The following is a 17,318-nucleotide window of genomic DNA, read 5'->3' as shown; positions in this document are numbered from 1 at the left end:
CTTGTGAGAAGGTCACAAAAGGTGATCACATGATCCCTGGACACTGCAACTGTCATAAATGAGTCAGTTGTCAAGCATCTGAATTTTGATCATATGACTATGGGTACTTCAACGGTTGTTTAAGTGTGAAAAACGGTCCTAAGTCACTTTTTTCAGTGCCATTGTAACTTTTAACGGTTACTAAACGAACTGTTGTAAATCGAGGACTACCTGTAACACTAATTCCACCTGAAAGATTTCTTTTGTTTTGGAAAACTGAATGAACACTGTGAATTCATTGCCCTCATTCTCTCTCCTTGCAATATGCCTTGAAGAGGCATTCAAGTCCTTGACAAATAATCCTTTTAATGATATCCAGCCTCCAGAAGAACACAAGGTGGCCCAAAAGGGATTCCCAAATTTCCGCAACTCAGCTAGGCGCCTTCTGAGAGAAAACCGTCACTGGTCTTGCTGCCGTTGTTGCTACTTCACTGCCCGCCTCGCCTCGCCTCGCCCCGCCCCACATCCCTGTCATCTGCCTACGCGGTGACGCCAGTTCGCGGCTGCCTTTCGCTTCTTTCCCCCTAGCTTGCCCGGTTGCTTGCTTGCCCGCCCGCGAGCTAGGGGGAAGGGGCGCCTGTTCAGGGCGTGCCGGGCTACGGCGGGGTTTTTCCCCCCTTCGCCCCGCGACGCATGGAGAATGGGGGCGCCGGGAGCGACCCGCTTAGCCCTTTTCTCGAGGAGGTGGACAGGCCCCAGGCGGTGGCGGTTGCGGCGTCGTTGTCGTCGTTATTCCGAGGCAGGGCTGTTTGGCCCAACCGATTCTTGCTGTGTCTGTACGCGGTGGGCTTTCTGGTGAGCTGCGCGGCCACCGCAACGGTTGAAAAGCTCGGCTGGGCCCGTGAGCCGCCAAGTCCGGAGCCAGCAGCTTCTTCCTGTCACTCGGTCTTTGCCTTGGGGCGATTTTTTCCGCATTCAGCCCTGAAAGTAGCGGAGGCTTCCACTGTGCACGTGTTCAGAGGCAATCTGTAGTCCAATTGGAAGAAAATCAAACTTCCGAAAGGAGCAGATTTGGCAGACTAATCAAGGATAGGGTGATGGGGGGGAGGAGAGTCATTTGACAATTGGAAGTTAGGTCTCATACTTTGTTTTTCTGCAGAGAACGGTCCGGTTACTTGGCTGACATATTTTCATTGATGAGGACATAACCTTTCTTATGTTTACCTGGAACCATTTTTAAGTGGTAATCAATATGGAGATAGGAAGCACAGTTATTCATTTATTTGTTTATTAAATTTTTATGCCGACCATCTCCCTTACAGGAGAAACTATTGCCAAATTCAGTGATTTCTGATCCTCCATCCAATGAATACTGCATATACAAATAATACCATATGACCTGGTCCTCAGAAAGCATTTTCACTTTGGTCACTTTTTTTTTAATCCCATTTATATCCCACCCTTCTCCGAAGACTCAGGGCGGCTTACAATCTAAGCACAAATCAATGTGCTTAGCAATAGCCTTCATTCTATGTATATGCCTGCTTATTAGGCCCCACCACCACCAGCGGCATAATTACAAAGTCAGCTTATTGCCCCCAACAATCTGGGTCCTCATTTCACCTACCTTGGAAGGATGGAAGGCTGAGTCAACCTTGAGCCTGGTGGGATGCGAACCTGCACTAATTGCAGGCAGCTGGTGTTACTTAAGGAGGCATTAGGCCACTGCTCCACCAAGGCTCGTTATTTATACATTTACTTTCATTTTTATATCACCCACCCAATCAACTCTGAATATCTTAGTTAAATAAAGCATGTTCAGAGACTTTCCATCTCTAAATACTAATGCCAGCTGTCCTGCTTGGAAAGTATAAAGGGGTGTTGGTTTACTTGGACATTTAAGTGATTTTCAATTATGATAACTGCCTGGCAAAAATAACATCTAACATCTCCCTGTTTTGCTGCCCAAAATTTCCCCAAACCCCCAAATTGTATTCTAATACATTTTCCATTCTTAAAAAAAAGAAACCACAGTTTTTCTCTGTCATACTACCATGCTCAATTGTCAAGTAAGAAAAAGAAAATGCTGCTTATGATTACTGGTATATTGGTTACTTTGAGTTAAAAACAGGTTGGCACACAAAACTTACATTTAGATTAATTTTCTGATATATTGTGGGTTAAAACACTGAAGGCTAAATATATCACAGAATGAAAACTATGGCAGGATTTCCAGTCCCATGTTGAATATGGAGTAAATCAACAATAGGAAATTGAAAGGAATGTGCATGGAGTCACCAGAGGATTATAGCTTTCACTGTAACATTTGGTTCACACTTCTGAGGGCTGCAATAATTTAATTTGCCTTATTCCACATGTAACTAGTTATATTCAACTAGCATCATTCTGGAGGATTTTAATTAGAAAAATATCTTCTCTGTCACATACAGTGTCTTATTTGAGAATGAGAATAATGAATCTGGAATTCTAGCCTTAAGATGTGATCAGTAATGAATTCCTCAAATCTATGGCTGATTTTGCATTGTGTATTTAAATTTTTTAAGTGCAATATTTGCTTTGTAATCTCTTATGTGGTTTAACTTTCAGTTACTAGTTTACAACATTTCTGGCTGTACCTATTTGGGTAGAATAATGCCAGTGGAGATGTACATCATGGCTAATGCAAAGTATTACATGCTGATTATGATTTGGTAGGATTAGTGTATGAAGTTTTCAGAAAGGCTCATGAAGACATATATAATTTTATATTCAGAACCAATGTGCATCAGAGACATATAATTTTATATTCAGAACCAATGTGCAACAGAGATGTTGCACTTTCTGCTACAATATTTGGCAAGCATGGTTGAGAATTTAAGTCTGGAAATATTTCTGCAATTGATTTTTTGGAAAAAAGCACTGTAAGCAAATATTACTAGGGCAAATCCTTTCTATTGAATACTACAGAAAAGACAAAATCTTGTCTTTGTTTCAGGAATTATTGCTATAAGGAAGTGATAAAATACAGTTAAAATGCCTGTCAATGGTTGTTATTAGCACATTAATATTCTACATTTAAGTTATTTTTTTAAAAAAAAACTTGTCTATTTCCAGGATTTCTTTGGGGTCAGTATGGTTGTTCCCTTGTTAAACCTTCATGTGAAATCTTTAGGAGTGAGTTCAACAATTGCAGGAGTGGTAGGTAAGCAAGCCATTCTTAGACAACAACTAGAAGCAAGTCATTTTTCAGCATAAGTCCCTTGGTGGTAGTATGTGTATTGTTGTAACTTACTTTTATTTAATTATTTTTTATAACATATGTTATTACTTGTGGTTAGAACAATAAACTTACTCTTGATGAAGATTTTTCTTTGGAACAAAAGATTACGTGGAGTATAATTTAGCAAACATTACTATGTAGAACCTTACTTTTTTCACCAAATGAAATTCTACATTTAGGCGAGAAAAACCAAATGCACAGGTATAGTATAGGTGGTACCTGGCTCAATAGTAGTAACTGGAAGAGGGATCTTGGAGTCATAGTGGTTACATTACTTTTTATATTTTTTCAGCAGAAACAGTACAAACTCCATTGTCTTTAAATAAAAAAGGTTCATAAAAGTTCATAAAATCAAATCTTCTGTAATAGTGGGCCCATCTCAGTTTTCAGCAGTGGCTTGGCATGTTTTCTGCCACTAAAAAATAAAATGGCAATTGATGTTGGTCCGTATTCTGTTTTTTCCAAGTGAGTTATATATGCCACTTCTTCTTCTTTTCACATGAAGTTATTGAATCGTTTGTTCCAAAAAAATTGGTTTTAAGAAATGTATCTGGCCAAATGTAATACCAGTGATGTCAAGAATAATTTGCTTTCTTCCTACTGAAAATCTATTGCAGAATGATCATCTATATATTTTTATTTCACTATTTTTTCTTCTAGGATCTTTATATGGAATACTCCAACTCTTTTCCAGCACCTTAGTGGTAAGTTTATATTCTTAATTCATAAATAACTACTGATTTTTTCAAAGGTTTGGAATAGTATGATGCTATAAAGAGAATGTTGTACTTAAAATATGTTCTTGTTTTGAATTGTCTCTGTAATAAACTGGGTTTATTTCTCAGACAGACCTTTCTGTTAAAAATATTTTTATAGCTTTATTTTACTTTAAATATATTTTATAGTTTTGAAATTGAAAGCATTGATTTAAAAATGGCACTTTAAAAACAGGCAAATCCAAGCCAACTTCCTGTATTGTCATGCTGTTATTGGACAAATTACCCCAGATGTGGTTGAACCAACCTTACTTCTGTTTTAGAGTTACTCCACTGGCAATATTGCAAGTGGTTGCACTTGATCAAGCTTATGTGACCTTAAAAATCAAGTAACAAATGGGCTGTTAGTACTTGGAAAAGAGATCAATTGAGAATACCAGAGCTGGTACCATAGAAGATACAAAAATACCTTTTATAAAGATATTTAACTTTGAATCAAATCCAGTTTTTATTATGGTTACACATCAAAATAAGAAAGATGAAATATAGACAATATTTTTAAAGCTAAGAATCCTATGCATCCTGGATATTTTTACAGTATTGGTGAAATGAGGTTAGCACAAATGTCTCTGTAGTACAGGCACTGGAGGAGCATGTGCCCTGTTCTTTCTATATATTCAGCATCACAACAACAGTGCCTCATCAGGTAGGAAATTTTCCTTTATTGACCTTCAAGGACAGCTCAGAGAAGGGCATGACACTGTGTGAGAGTGAAGGTGCACCGATGGCTAGATACTTTGAGGCTGATTAAGTATATAATGGGAGAAGAAGAGTACCTGTTGGATTCATTGGCAGTAAAGGTTGGGAAGCTGACGAGGTCCAATTAGTGCTCAGTGTCTGCTGTATACTGTTTAATAAGAGTTTTCACTTGGTCGTATCGAATACTGAGTAGACAATCTAGATAGAAGCTGATGAATGTGATTTTAGTTGTCCTTGCCTTTTTCCATCTGGACTGAAAGTCATCCCTGCTAGTTAGGGAGGCGAAGAATATTTAACTTTAACAAATAAAATATACCATACCATTTTTGTACTATTGTCAAGAAAACTATAGAGATCTATCCAAGAAATTGAGTCAATTCAAGAAAAAAATATTTGTATTAAATATGTAATTCCTGCAAACAGTGACTATCCCATTGTTTTGTCCCAGCCTTTCTGTTAGACAATACTTAGCTTTTAAAAAGTACATGTATCCTTCACTCCAATATAAAGATTATATAAACAAACATTGTTCATCCCTATAGCACAATCTAATTTTCTCCAGCCATAGTCATATGTAGCTGGTTCTATATCTTTAAATACTATTATCAAGATTTTTCTGTTATTTGCGGCAATGTTTTCTTCTCTTTAGGTATCTATTCTTTCTACAGGCAGGTCTCAATGCAGTTAATAAACTCCATGAAATAGTTGCATTATTCAAATAGGACTATTTGAAATTATATTTCTGTGGAAAATAGCATAATTGATTCCAGCTGACAGAAACAGGAAAGTAAAATTTTTAAACACAACTGTATATCTATTTATTAATGAAATACAGTGGTACCTTGGTACTCAACTACTTTGAAATTCATCAAATTTGGTATTCAATTCATTTTGATGAGAAAATTTTGTACAAACGTGTTTGTTTGGTACTCAATGCACAGGCTAGAACTTGTTGTCGTTGGTTGCCTCATGACTCGCTACCCTTTCCAACCAAAACAAAGAGTGACACATTAATCACACAATAGCTCTTGCCTTGTGCACATCCCCTTAAAGTATTATCTTAGCTTCTTGGTCACCTTATGTATTTTTGTGGGGGTTTTTTCTCATCAGTACAGGTAAAGGTAAGTTTTTATTTTATTTAATATAGTAATTTATTAATTTTTAGTTTGTTTCTCATGTAAAGTAATGATATACAATCCTATATTTTTACATATTGCCTTAAAATGTGCATTGTCTTTGGCTTGGTAATGCATTAAATTTATTTATATTTATTTATATTACTCTTTATGGTGAAATTTTGTTTGGTACTCATCATTTTTGGTACCCATTGCACCTCCAGGAACCAATTAACAACGAATACCAAGTTACCATTGTAATGTATAAAAGTCAAAGAAGTTAACCCCATATCCAAAGCATAGTTGCTATCTCCTGCAGTTCTTCAAAATGAGCCACTTCTTTTTTATCTTTCCATATTTGACTTCATTCTGCAAAAACAACAGTTAGCATATAAAACTCATTATGGCAACTTCACATGCACTAGCCTCAACTATATATGTGCTAACCCCACAATAACAGAATTTTGACTTTCATTAAATGGGTCCTTGTATCTATTTGAACATTGCAGTAAATCAAATTTTGCCCTAACTGTGACCTACCTGTAATTTACCTTGTTAAGCAACAAGCTATTTGTTTGTTTGTTTGTCTGTTTATGTTTGTTTATTTAATCTGTAAAACCAGTGTGCTATAATGGCTAAGATGTTGGAGTAGGAATGGGTAGACTCATGTACAGATCTAACTGGCAAGAAAATTCATTTAGTGATTTTGGATCAGTCATTTCTTTCAGCCCAACCTACCCTACAGGGCTGATATTTGGTGAGTAAAATTAAGAGAAATCCACAGGTTCTAAGGAAGAGATGAGAAAGAAAAGAAATCCTCCTTTAGCTTTGTGAAGAAGAGCAGGATAAAAATTTAATAAATAAATATAATATTAGTAAATCTGTTAGAAACTTACAAATGATAGATATCACATGTTTAGATGTACGTTATTGGGAAAATATGGGTAAAGATAAGAATAAGTAGAATCCAGAATTAGACAAGTCAGAGGATTTTCAGTTAAAAGGAGCTTATTATTTATTCCATTGGATCTTCTACCCACATCTAAATTTGAATACAATCTATACATGATTAATAAACAGATATGTTGATCTCAAAACATTTATGTTTTCTTACCCAGGGATCTTGGAGTGATCTAGTTGGAAGACCCCATTGCCTACTTGTATGCATTCTCTTCAGTGCAATAGGTTATTTTGTGCTTAGTATATCCACCAATGTCTTTTTATTTGCCATCGCTCGAACCTTTGTGGGTAAGTTTTTATTTTCTATTCATATCCAAGTTTAATTTATTAGATAAAGGGGAGGATGTATCAGATTGCCATTTTAATTCAGAGCAGGTCGTGAAGAGGATGTGTAATGTCCCAGAAAATATCATGGATCCTGTTCAAGCAATAGCTTCTGTGCTATGTCCTGGATGGGAGGGAAGGAATTGCCAATGATTTTTTCGGCCATCCTCGCCACTCTCTGCACCGCCTTCCTGTCTGAAGCAGTGATGCTTCCAAACCAGACTGTGATGCTGTATGACAGGATGCTCTTGATCATCCCCCTGTAGAAAGTGGTAAGGATAGGAGAAGGAAGATGTGCTTTTCTCATGTGACGCAGAAAATGCAGGCACTGCTGTGCCCGCTTCACCAGTTTCTCACTGTTGAGCGACCAATCCAGCCTACTCGTTAGCTGCACATCCAGGAATTTAATGCTGGTAACCATCTCCACAGGTGAATCATTAATGCACAGAAAAGTGAAATCGACAATGATCTCTTTGGTTTTTCCAGTATTTAAAACTAGGTTGTTTTCCTTATACCAGTTCACCAACCCCTCAACCTCCTTGTGGTAAGCATCCACATTGTCATCATGAATAAGGTCCACTACTGTTGTATCATATGTGAACTTCACAATATGGTTGGTGGCAAACCTAGCACAACAGTCATGGGTCAACAGGGTGAACAGCAGCAGACTTAGGATGCAGCTCTGAGGAGAACCTGTGCTCAAGAAAATGGTATTAGAGGTATTAGTTCCAACTCCCACATATTGGGGCATGTTGGTAAGAAAATCAAGAATCCAGTTGCACAAAGGAGTGTTTAAGCCTAAAAGGCCAAATTTGTCTACTAGATGCTGGGGAATGATTGTGTTAAACGCCAAACTGAAGTTGACAACAAACGCATATGAGTATTTCTTTCCTCTTAAGTGCTTCAAGCTCCGATATAGAATGGAAGAAATTGCATCCTCCATAGAGCAATTTGGTCGGTAGGCAAACTGAAGTGGGTCAAATGCTGGCAGGAGGCTAGATACAATAATGTCCTTTATCAGCTTCTCAAAGCATTTCATAATGGTGGATGTCAGTGCAACCGGACGGTAATCATTGAGGCCTGTAATTGTGGACTTTTGGGGCACTGGCAAGATGATGGCCATCTTAAAACATGATGGGACCACTGCCTGCTGCAATGAGAGATTGAAAATATCTGTGAGAACACAAGGCAGCTCATCTGCGCATTCCCTAAGGACACGTCCAGAGATGTTATCTAGGCCTGCTGCTTTCTGAATGTTAACTTTCTGCAGTGTTTTCCTGACAGAAGTAACATCAAAGCTTAGCACTTGCTCCTCAGGATGGGGCACAGCTTTCCTAGCAGGAGTGCTATTTGATGCCTCAAATCTACCAAAAATGTATTCATTTTGTTTAGGAAGTTACACTATATTTCTTCCATGCAAATTAATGAGGCTTAACTTATTTGTCCCCTTCATGGATTACTGCCTTGTCATGACAAAGGGGTTTGTGTAATTTAATGAAGCTATGAGCTATGCCGTGCAGGACCACCCAAGACGGACAGGTCATAGCACAGAGTTCTGACAAAACGTGATCCACTGGAGAAGGAAATAGCAACCCACTCCAGTATCTTTGCCATGAAAACCCCATGGACAGTACCAAAAGGAAAAAAGATATGACGCTGGAAGATGAGCCCCTCAGGTCAGAAGGCATCCAATATGCTACTAGGGAAGAGCAGAGGCCTAGTACTAGTAGCTCCAGAAAGAATTAAACAACTGGGGCAAAGCCGAAAGGATGCTTAGCTGTGGATGTATCTGATGGTGAAAGGAAAGTCCAATGCTGTAAAGATTTTTTCTCCATAGGAACCTGGAATGTAAGATCCATGAATCAAGGCAAGCTGGACGTGGTCAAACAAGAGATGACAAGATTGAACATCAACATCTTAGGAATCAGCGAACTAAAATGGACAGGAATGGGTGAATTTAATTCAGATGACCATCAGGTATACTACTGCGGGCAAGAATCCCTCAGAAGAAATGGAGTCGCCTTCATAGTCTATATAAGAAGAGAAAAAGCAATACTGGGATACAATCCCCCAAATGACAGAATGATCTCAGTGCGAATCCAAGGCAAACCATTCAATATCACAGTAGTCCAGGTCTATGTCCCAACCACCAGTGCTGAAGAGGATGAAATTGACCGGTTCTGTGAAGCCCTACAGCACCTTATATAACTAACACCCAAAAATGATGTCCTTATCATCATGGGGGATTGGAATGCTAATGTAGGAAGCCAAAAGATAACCAGAATAAAAGGCAAGTTTGGCCTTCGAGTACAATATGAAACACGGCACAGGCTGACAGAATTTTTTCAAGAGAATACAATGATCATAGCAAACTTTTCCAACAACCCAAGAGACCGCTCTACACATGGACATCACCAGACGGCCAACACAGAAATCAGATTGACTGTGCTCTGCAGCTAAAGATGGAGAAGCTCTATACAGTCAGTAAAAACACAACCAAGAGCTGACTGTGGCTCAGACCATGAGCTTCTCATTGCAAAATTTAGACTTAAACTGAAGAAAGTGGGGAAAAGCACTAGGCCACTCAGGTATGAACTAAATCATATCCATGACAAATATACAATAGAGGTAACAAATAGATTTAAGGAATTAGATCTGATAGACAGTGCCTGAAAAACTATGGATGGAGGTTCGCAACATTGTACAAGAAGTAGCAACTAAAACCATCTCAAAGAAAAAGAAATGCAAGAAAGCAAAATGGCTGTCTGAGGAAGCTTTGCAAATAGCTGAGGACAGGAGGGAAGCGAAAGGCAAGGGAGAAAAAGAAAGATACACCCAACTGAATGCAGAATTCCAGAGAATAGCTAGAAGAGATAAAAATGATTTCTTAAATGAACAGTGCAAAGAAATAGAAGAAAACAATAGAATAGGGAGGAGTAGAGATCTCTTCAAGAAAATTGGAGAGATGAAGGGAACGTTTCATGCAAGAATGGGCATGATAAAGGACCAAAATGGCAAGGATCTAACAGAGGAAGAAGATATTAAGAAGAGGTGGCAAAATTACACAGAAGAACTATACAAGAACGAGCTTAACGTCCCTGATAACCACAATGAGGTGGTCACTGACCTCGAGCCACACATCCTACATTGTGAACTGAAATGGACCTTAGGAAAGCTGAGCAACAACAAAGCTAGTGGAGGTGACAGTATTCCAGCTGAGGTATTCAAAATCTTAAAAGAAGATGCAGTAAAAGTGCTACGCTCAATTTGCCAGCAAGTTTGGAAAACTCAACAGTGGCCACAGGATTGGAAAAGATCAGTTTACATTCCAATTCCAAAGAAAGGCAGTGCCAAAGAATGTTCAAACTATCGCACCATTACACTCATTTCACATGCTAGTAAAGTTATGCTTAAAATCCTACAAGCTAGACTCCAGCAGTATGTGGATTGAGAACTACCAGAAGTACAGGCAGGATTTCGAAGAGGCAGAGGAACTAGAGATCAAATTGCCAACATATGCTGGATCATGGAGAAAGCTATGGAGTTCCAGAAAAACATCTACTTCTGCTTCATTGACTATGCTAAAGCCTTTGTGTGGATCACAACAAATTGTGGCAAGTTCTTAAAGAGATGGGATTACCAGACCATCTTATTTGTCTCTTGAGAAACCTATATGTGGGTCAAGAAGCAACAGTGAAAACTGGACACGGAACCACTGATTGGTTCAAAATTGGGAAAGGAGTCCGGCAAGGTTGTATACTGTCACCCTGCCTTTTTAACTTATATGCAGAGCACATCATGAGAAAGGCAGGGCTAGATGAATCAAAAGTTGGAATTAAGATTGCCGGGAGAAATATCAACAACCTAAGACATGCAGATGATACCACTCTAATGGCAGAAAGTGAAGAGGAACTAAAGAGCCTCTTGTTGCGAGTGAAGAAGGAGAGTGCAAAAGTTGGGTTGAAACTAAACATTAAGAAAACCAAGATCATGGCATCTGGCCCTCTCAATTCCTGGCAAATAGATGGGGAAGAAATGGAGGAAGTGACAGATTTTCTTTTCCTGGGCTCCAAGATCACCGCAGACAGGGACTGCAAACAAGAGATTAAATTGAAGTTGAAACTCAAATACTTTGGCCACCTAATGAGAAGGAAGGACTCACTGGAGAAGAGCCTAATGCTGGGAAAGGTTGAGGGCAAGAGAAGAAAGGGACGCCAGAGAATGAGGTGGCTGGATGGAGTCACTGAAGCAGTAGGCGTGAGCTTAAATGGACTCCAGAAGATGGTAGAGGACAGGAAGGCCTGGAGGATCGTTGTCCATGGGTCGTGATGGGTTGGACACGACTTCACAACTAACAACAACAACAAACGTACTTGTGTATTTTTAAAAAAGCAGATAACTTCTATTGGTTTAATAGGCTATTAAACTGATTACTACTTTCTTCCTTTTCACAAAATAAAAGATTTCCAGGTTGGTTTACAATAAAAGGACAAAAATAATTTGTTTCAGCCTAGTAAAATATTCTAAAAATGAACCATTGATTAGAATTAATTGTTGATGAGTTTGGAAAAAAGTAGAATAGAGCTGGAAGGGACCTTGGAGATCTTCTAGTTCAGCCCCCTGCTCAAGCAGGAGAACCTACGTATACCATTTCAGACAAGTGACTTTCCAGTCTCTTCTTAAAAATCTCCAGTGATGGAGCGTTCATGCTTTCTGGAGGCAAGCTGTTCTACTGGTTGATTGTCCTCACTGTCAGGAAGTTTCTCCTTAATTCTATGTTGCCTCTCTCTTTGATCAGGTTCCAACCATTATTTCTTGTCCTTCCCTCTGGTGCTTTGGTGAATAATGTGACCCCCACATCTTTGTGTAAAGGTAAAGGTAAAGGTTCCCCCGCACATGTGTGCTAGTCGTTTCCGACTCTAGGGGCCGGTGCTCATCTCCGTTTCAAAGCCGAAGAGCCAGCGCTTGTCCGAGGACATCTCCGTGGTCATGTGGCCGGCATGACTAGACGCCAAAGGCGCACGGAACGCTGTTACCTTCCCACCGTAGTGGTCCCTATTTTTCTACTTGCATTTTTACGTGCTTTCGAACTGCTAGGTTGGCAGAAGCTGGGACGAGTAACAGGCGCTCACTCTGTTACGCGGCACTCGGGATTCGACCCGCCAAACTGCCGACCTTCTGATCGACAAGCTCAGCGTCCTAACCCACTGAGCCACCGCGTCCCTTTTTACATCTTTGTGGCAGCCCCTCAAATACTGGAATACTGCTATCATGTCATCCCTATTTCTTCTTTTCTTTAGACTAGCCAAACCCAAGTCCTGCAGCTGTTCTTTCTATGTTTTAGTCTCCAGGCCTTTGATCATCTTAGTTGCTCTTCTCTGAATTTTTTTCCAAATTCTCAACATCTTTTTTGTGATGGTGACCAAAATTGACTGCAGTATTCCAGGTGTGATCTTGACTTTATGTTATCTGAAGTGTTGATCATGTGAATAGTCCAAAAAAATCTTCCCCCTGACATTTAACATAATTTTCTATAGGGTTTCCATAGCTTTATGTTAATTATTTTTTAAATTTACCCTTGATCAAGTCAACTTTTTATTTATGTATTTGTTTATTGGTTCTAACTGCAACAAGTTGCTGTCATAAGCTTGAAAGTCCATTCAAACTTTCATCCACCTGTCTCAAAAATTTCTTGAAAAGTTTAGAAACCCTGTTTTTCTCTATTTCATCTTTTGTTTTCTCCTTAGGATCTTCTTCAAAAAATGCATTAGCAAATAATTATTGCTGTCAGTTTAACTATTGGGTTCTTTACTTATATTTAAACTGACAGCAATAATTTGTTGGTTGAAAGACAACTTTTTAAATAATTATGAATCCAAATGTGTATAAAAAGTGAGGTTGACAAAACCACACTCTGCCACAGTTAAGAGTTTGATGGCTTTCCTCATCTCCCAGCACTCACTGTCCTGCAGCCTCCCCTTGAGGAGCAGTCCTCTGGAGCATATGCCGGTGTTCTCTTATCCTCTAATTATCTGGAAAAGATCTATTAAACCAGTCTTATCACCAGTTGTTGAGTCTTTGATGATAAGTCTCTGCTGTTCTGGAGATATCTTGGTTCAGATTACTCAGGTCGAAAAATAAGACTATTTATGATTAGTACTACATATTCTGCTAGCATCAGATTTATAATTATGATGTATAACTTGTTGCTTGGCTAGATAAATAGGCTAATGTTGTTTGTTCATGTCTTGCTTGTAGATGGTTAACAGGATATAAGATTAGCTAGTCCTTTCACTACTGATTTTTTCAGTTATGAGAACTGTGCACACTTACCACTAGCATCATCAAAAAATAAACATATGACTAATTTGCTGCAAATTAATGCCATACTATTTTTCATAAAAATATTTAATAAAAATTATTTGATTTGCAGCTGACAAATATTTGACTGAATTATTAATTACATCATTTTGTTCTCCATTTTGCTTTTATTTACAAAACAGGTAGTCCTTGGCTTACAACCATTTCATTTAGTGTCCATTCGAAGTTACAACAGCATGGAAAAAAGTGACCATTTTTTACACTTACGACCATTGCAGCATCCCCATGTTCACATGATTAAAATTTGGGCGCCAAAATTTGGGGAACCATGTTACTAACTTAACAACTGCAATGATTTGCTTAACAACTTGAATTATTCAGATTTTGCTTCTCTACTTATCTTTTTTTGTTAATTTTAGGTATTTTTAAACATACACATTCCATTTCCAAAGTACTCATTTCTGACATGGTTCCTAAGAAGGAGCGCCTCTTAGTAATTGGATATTTCAATGCTATTTCAAATTTTGGATTCATTTTGGGACCAGTTGTTGGAGGCTATCTTACAGAGCTGGAAGGTGGCTTTTACCTGACTGCATTTATCTGCGCTTCCATCTTTGTCTTAAATGCTGGTATGTGGTTTGATTTATGCTGATATTTTATATTTAAATCACCAGTTGGGCAAGAATTATATTTCTGGGAACACACTTCTTCCCCTGATTTGTCTTTATCTTTTATATTGTTTTATAATTGCAACAATATGAAATTGCAATTGCAAGTAACCTACCAATTACATGCTCCCTCCTCCAATTTTAAAAAATAAGGGCAGTATATTAATCAGATAAATAAATAAGAAAATTATGCTGCAGATATGTTTCTGTGCATGAAAACTATTTGACTGTCATGAGAGAAGAACTGCTTAGTTCAAAGTTGTGCCATTGCATTAATAACTTTTTAACAATTGGCAGTACCTAATGTGCAGCCATGTAAAGTGGCTGTGCAATGACCATGAGGTTATGCCAAGAAAACATGTAATAGAGGGTCATGATGTATAACACCTTGGTCAAATTCTTTTGCAGTTGTTTTTTGGATGTTGCTACGGTATGGAAAAAAGATGCACAGTCATGAATGGACCATTATTAACAAAGCCAGAAGTATTATTTCAGAAGAAGTAAAGCACAGCCATCAGACTACAACTTCAGCTTACAAATCCATGTCATCTGTTCATCCTAGGAACTCCTCTTGCATTCAAGTTATGTCTGTGCTGAAGAGGTTGGGCAGTGTTGCAAATTCTAATCTTTGGGATATTTTTTTGGTACGGCTCCTAATGTCTGTTGCAGTTATGCTCTATCATAGCAATTTTGTCTTGGGCCTTGAAGAAAGATTTGAAATGAAGCCCAAACTCACTGGCTACCTAATTAGCTATAGTAGCACACTTGGAGTAGCTGCTGGGTTTCTCCTTGGACCTATCACTAAATATTATAGGCACAATACTTTTGCTATGTTATTGCACTCTACACTTCTTACCTGCCTGTTTATGTTTCTGTATTCTGTATCAGAAAGTCTTTGGACAGTCATTTTGTCTTGTACATTTTTAGCATTTTCAACCACTGTGGGACGTACATGTATTACAGAACTTGAATTAATCCTGGGTGGAGATCAGGCCAGTGGTATGCTTATTGGTGTTGGTCAGTCTGTTTCAGCTGTGGGACGCATAATTTCCCCTCTTCTCTCAGGTGTTGTGCAGGAATACAGTCCACGTGGCCCACCAATTCTTGGAAGCCTGTTGGGGATTTCAGCAATTCTTATCATGGTCTTTAATAAGTCACGATATTCTGTCAGAAGGACCATGAAATTTAAAAGTACGTAATGACCTATTTACAGTGCTTTGCTAAAAAAAAAACCAGAAAAACTCTCAAAGGAATGTTCTTCAATGTAGGGAAAATAGAAAATTATAAAAAAGAGCAATAACATTTTTTGATAGCATGTAATACCATTTTTCAAACCTTTATTAAATGTTGCTTTGAACTTCAGTGAAGAAAAAGGAAGAAGAACTGCCATTCCAGCAGATATTGAATCTCACTGCATAAAGGCTTTGAAGAGATGTTAACTTGCTTAATGGCAAGTTGATTGTTGAGCTTAATCCCCAAAGGATAACCTTGTATTTAAAAATAGCATTCATTTCACAATTAGAAACGGATTTTGTTCAAATTCTTCTAAAATAAGTATTGAAACTGAAAACTATTTTTGATCATTTCGATCATTTCGCCGAGACCTGAAGACCTGGCTCTTTGAGCTTTCCGGCCCAGCCTGAGTTTAAATTGGGGTTTTAACTGGGGTTTTATATTTTTTCAGGGATTTAGTTTAATCTTTTTAAATTGTTCTTAATTTTTGTATTGATGTTTTATATACCCTGTAAACCGCCCTAAGGGCGGTATATAAATTCAATAAATTCAAATTCAAATTCAATTCAGTTATCAAGAGTTCACCAGGTGAATCGAGCTCCTTTTAAAAGTACATATTTAAGTAGTCACAGTTCTGTTTGCATAGTCTCCTTCTTCATATCAAAGATCAGCTGCTTCAAATGAAACATTTGTTTAATCAAGCCCCTCACAGTTTGAATACAAGCTGCTATTTATTTAATACAAATTTGACATTGACAAAGCCTTGTAAAAGTGCTCACTGCTGAACACAACTTACCAACTTCATGTTAGAGCCTTCCATATGAAGACTAATATATTTCTTTGCAGTTTGAGAAAGGCACAGCTTGCATTCAGTGTAATAGTTCAGAATAATACAACTCTGTTTTAGTATTTGGAGGAGAGGAGTATGATTTTGCAAAAGGAAATGTTTCTAAAGAGAATTGATTTCACATTCAAATATTTATTAACAGTATTTGTATATCTAGCTGATTAAAAGAAAATAAGAAAGAAGGAAATATACATTACGTTCTTACCATGAAATTCTGATTATTTCTATCATCAGCCTTACTCTTATTAATGCTTTTCAACTTTTGTATTGAACACTCTTCAACCCTGTGTTTTTCACATTTTAAAATGTGTAGACTTCTATTCCCAGAATTCCTCACCCAGCAGGTTGAAAAACACTATTTTAGGACAACAGAAGAGGGACATGTGCCTAAATTTTAAGTAAAGAAGTGCTGAGAAAATACAAAATAGTGCTTTACCCTTTCTAAAAAAATTTCAGCCCTTCAAGAGAAAGACCTGAATATGCTCTTAATGTAGGCTAGATCCTGTCTTACTATATTATGGGACTAACAGCCATGTTTTTTTCTTATCAGATTAAAAGTAAACCTTACAGGTTAAGTAAGATTGATTCCCAGTAAACTCTACATCCAATGTCAAAGCTGATTTGTTCATAACCCAAATAATACTCCACAAACTTTCTTGTGAAATTCAATCCAGAAATCTTGAGTTGTTTACTTAATATTATGTAACAAAAGGATTTGGAAAATATTCAACATACTTTTGGAGTACTTGAAAGCCTCTAAGAAGTTGTACTCAGGGATTTTGTGCTGTGGTACTATTTGAGATGGTTCTGAATTGATTCTGCAAAGGTTTGGTTTTAAAATTGCACTTCAATATTGGTAATGGAAAATAAAAGGAAAAAGTAAACCAAGATGATACGTATGTCCTTTGTTCAGTTGCTGTCCCATGTGATATATAAATGTGTATTCGTTGTTTAGTATAAATGGCGTTCCCATTTCAAGAGGATTATATTACTTTCATCAAACAGAAAACTATATTGCTCTTGAAATAAAGCAGCAAAAGTTTTACTGTCTTGATTAAACATTCTGAAGAAGTTTTATTCTAGCAGTCTATCATACTGTCCTGTTCTCACTTTGTT

The 17,318-nt window shown here is 37.8% G+C and overlaps 1 protein-coding gene across 2 annotated transcripts; it reads left to right on the top strand.

The window, feature by feature from the left end:
* Positions 1-572: 572 nt before the first annotated feature.
* MFSD9 (major facilitator superfamily domain containing 9) lies at positions 573-17,281 on the top strand. 2 transcript variants are annotated; one of them, XM_081326475.1, is made up of 6 exons: positions 573-834; positions 3,094-3,181; positions 3,920-3,963; positions 6,968-7,097; positions 13,874-14,083; positions 14,531-17,281. In XM_081326475.1, exons 1-6 carry the CDS (start codon positions 673-675, stop codon positions 15,319-15,321), a joined length of 1,425 nt encoding a protein of 474 aa, XP_081182601.1. In that variant the 5' UTR covers positions 573-672; the 3' UTR covers positions 15,322-17,281. The 2 variants fall into 2 exon arrangements, with proteins under 2 accessions (XP_081182601.1, XP_081182602.1); XM_081326476.1 differs by lacking the exon at positions 573-834 and adding an exon at positions 1,168-1,222.
* Positions 17,282-17,318: the final 37 nt, after the last annotated feature.

The sequence above is a fragment of the Vipera berus genome (assembly GCF_964194415.1).
Source record: "Vipera berus genome assembly, chromosome: 4".
NCBI lineage: Eukaryota > Metazoa > Chordata > Lepidosauria > Squamata > Viperidae > Vipera > Vipera berus.
The sequence above is the reverse complement of the archived record's forward strand: the minus strand, read 5'-3'. Positions and strand labels throughout refer to the sequence as shown.

Bases quoted from the DNA above. Each gene is read 5' to 3' on its own strand.
- MFSD9 (XM_081326475.1), top strand. From the start codon at position 673: ATGGAGAATGGGGGCGCCGGGAGCGACCCGCTTAGCCCTTTTCTCGAG. The intron at 3,182-3,919 runs GTAAGCAAGCCA...TTTTTCTTCTAG, and splicing joins AACAATTGCAGGAGTGGTAG to GATCTTTATATGGAATACTC. The intron at 14,084-14,530 runs GTATGTGGTTTG...ATTCTTTTGCAG, and splicing joins CATCTTTGTCTTAAATGCTG to TTGTTTTTTGGATGTTGCTA.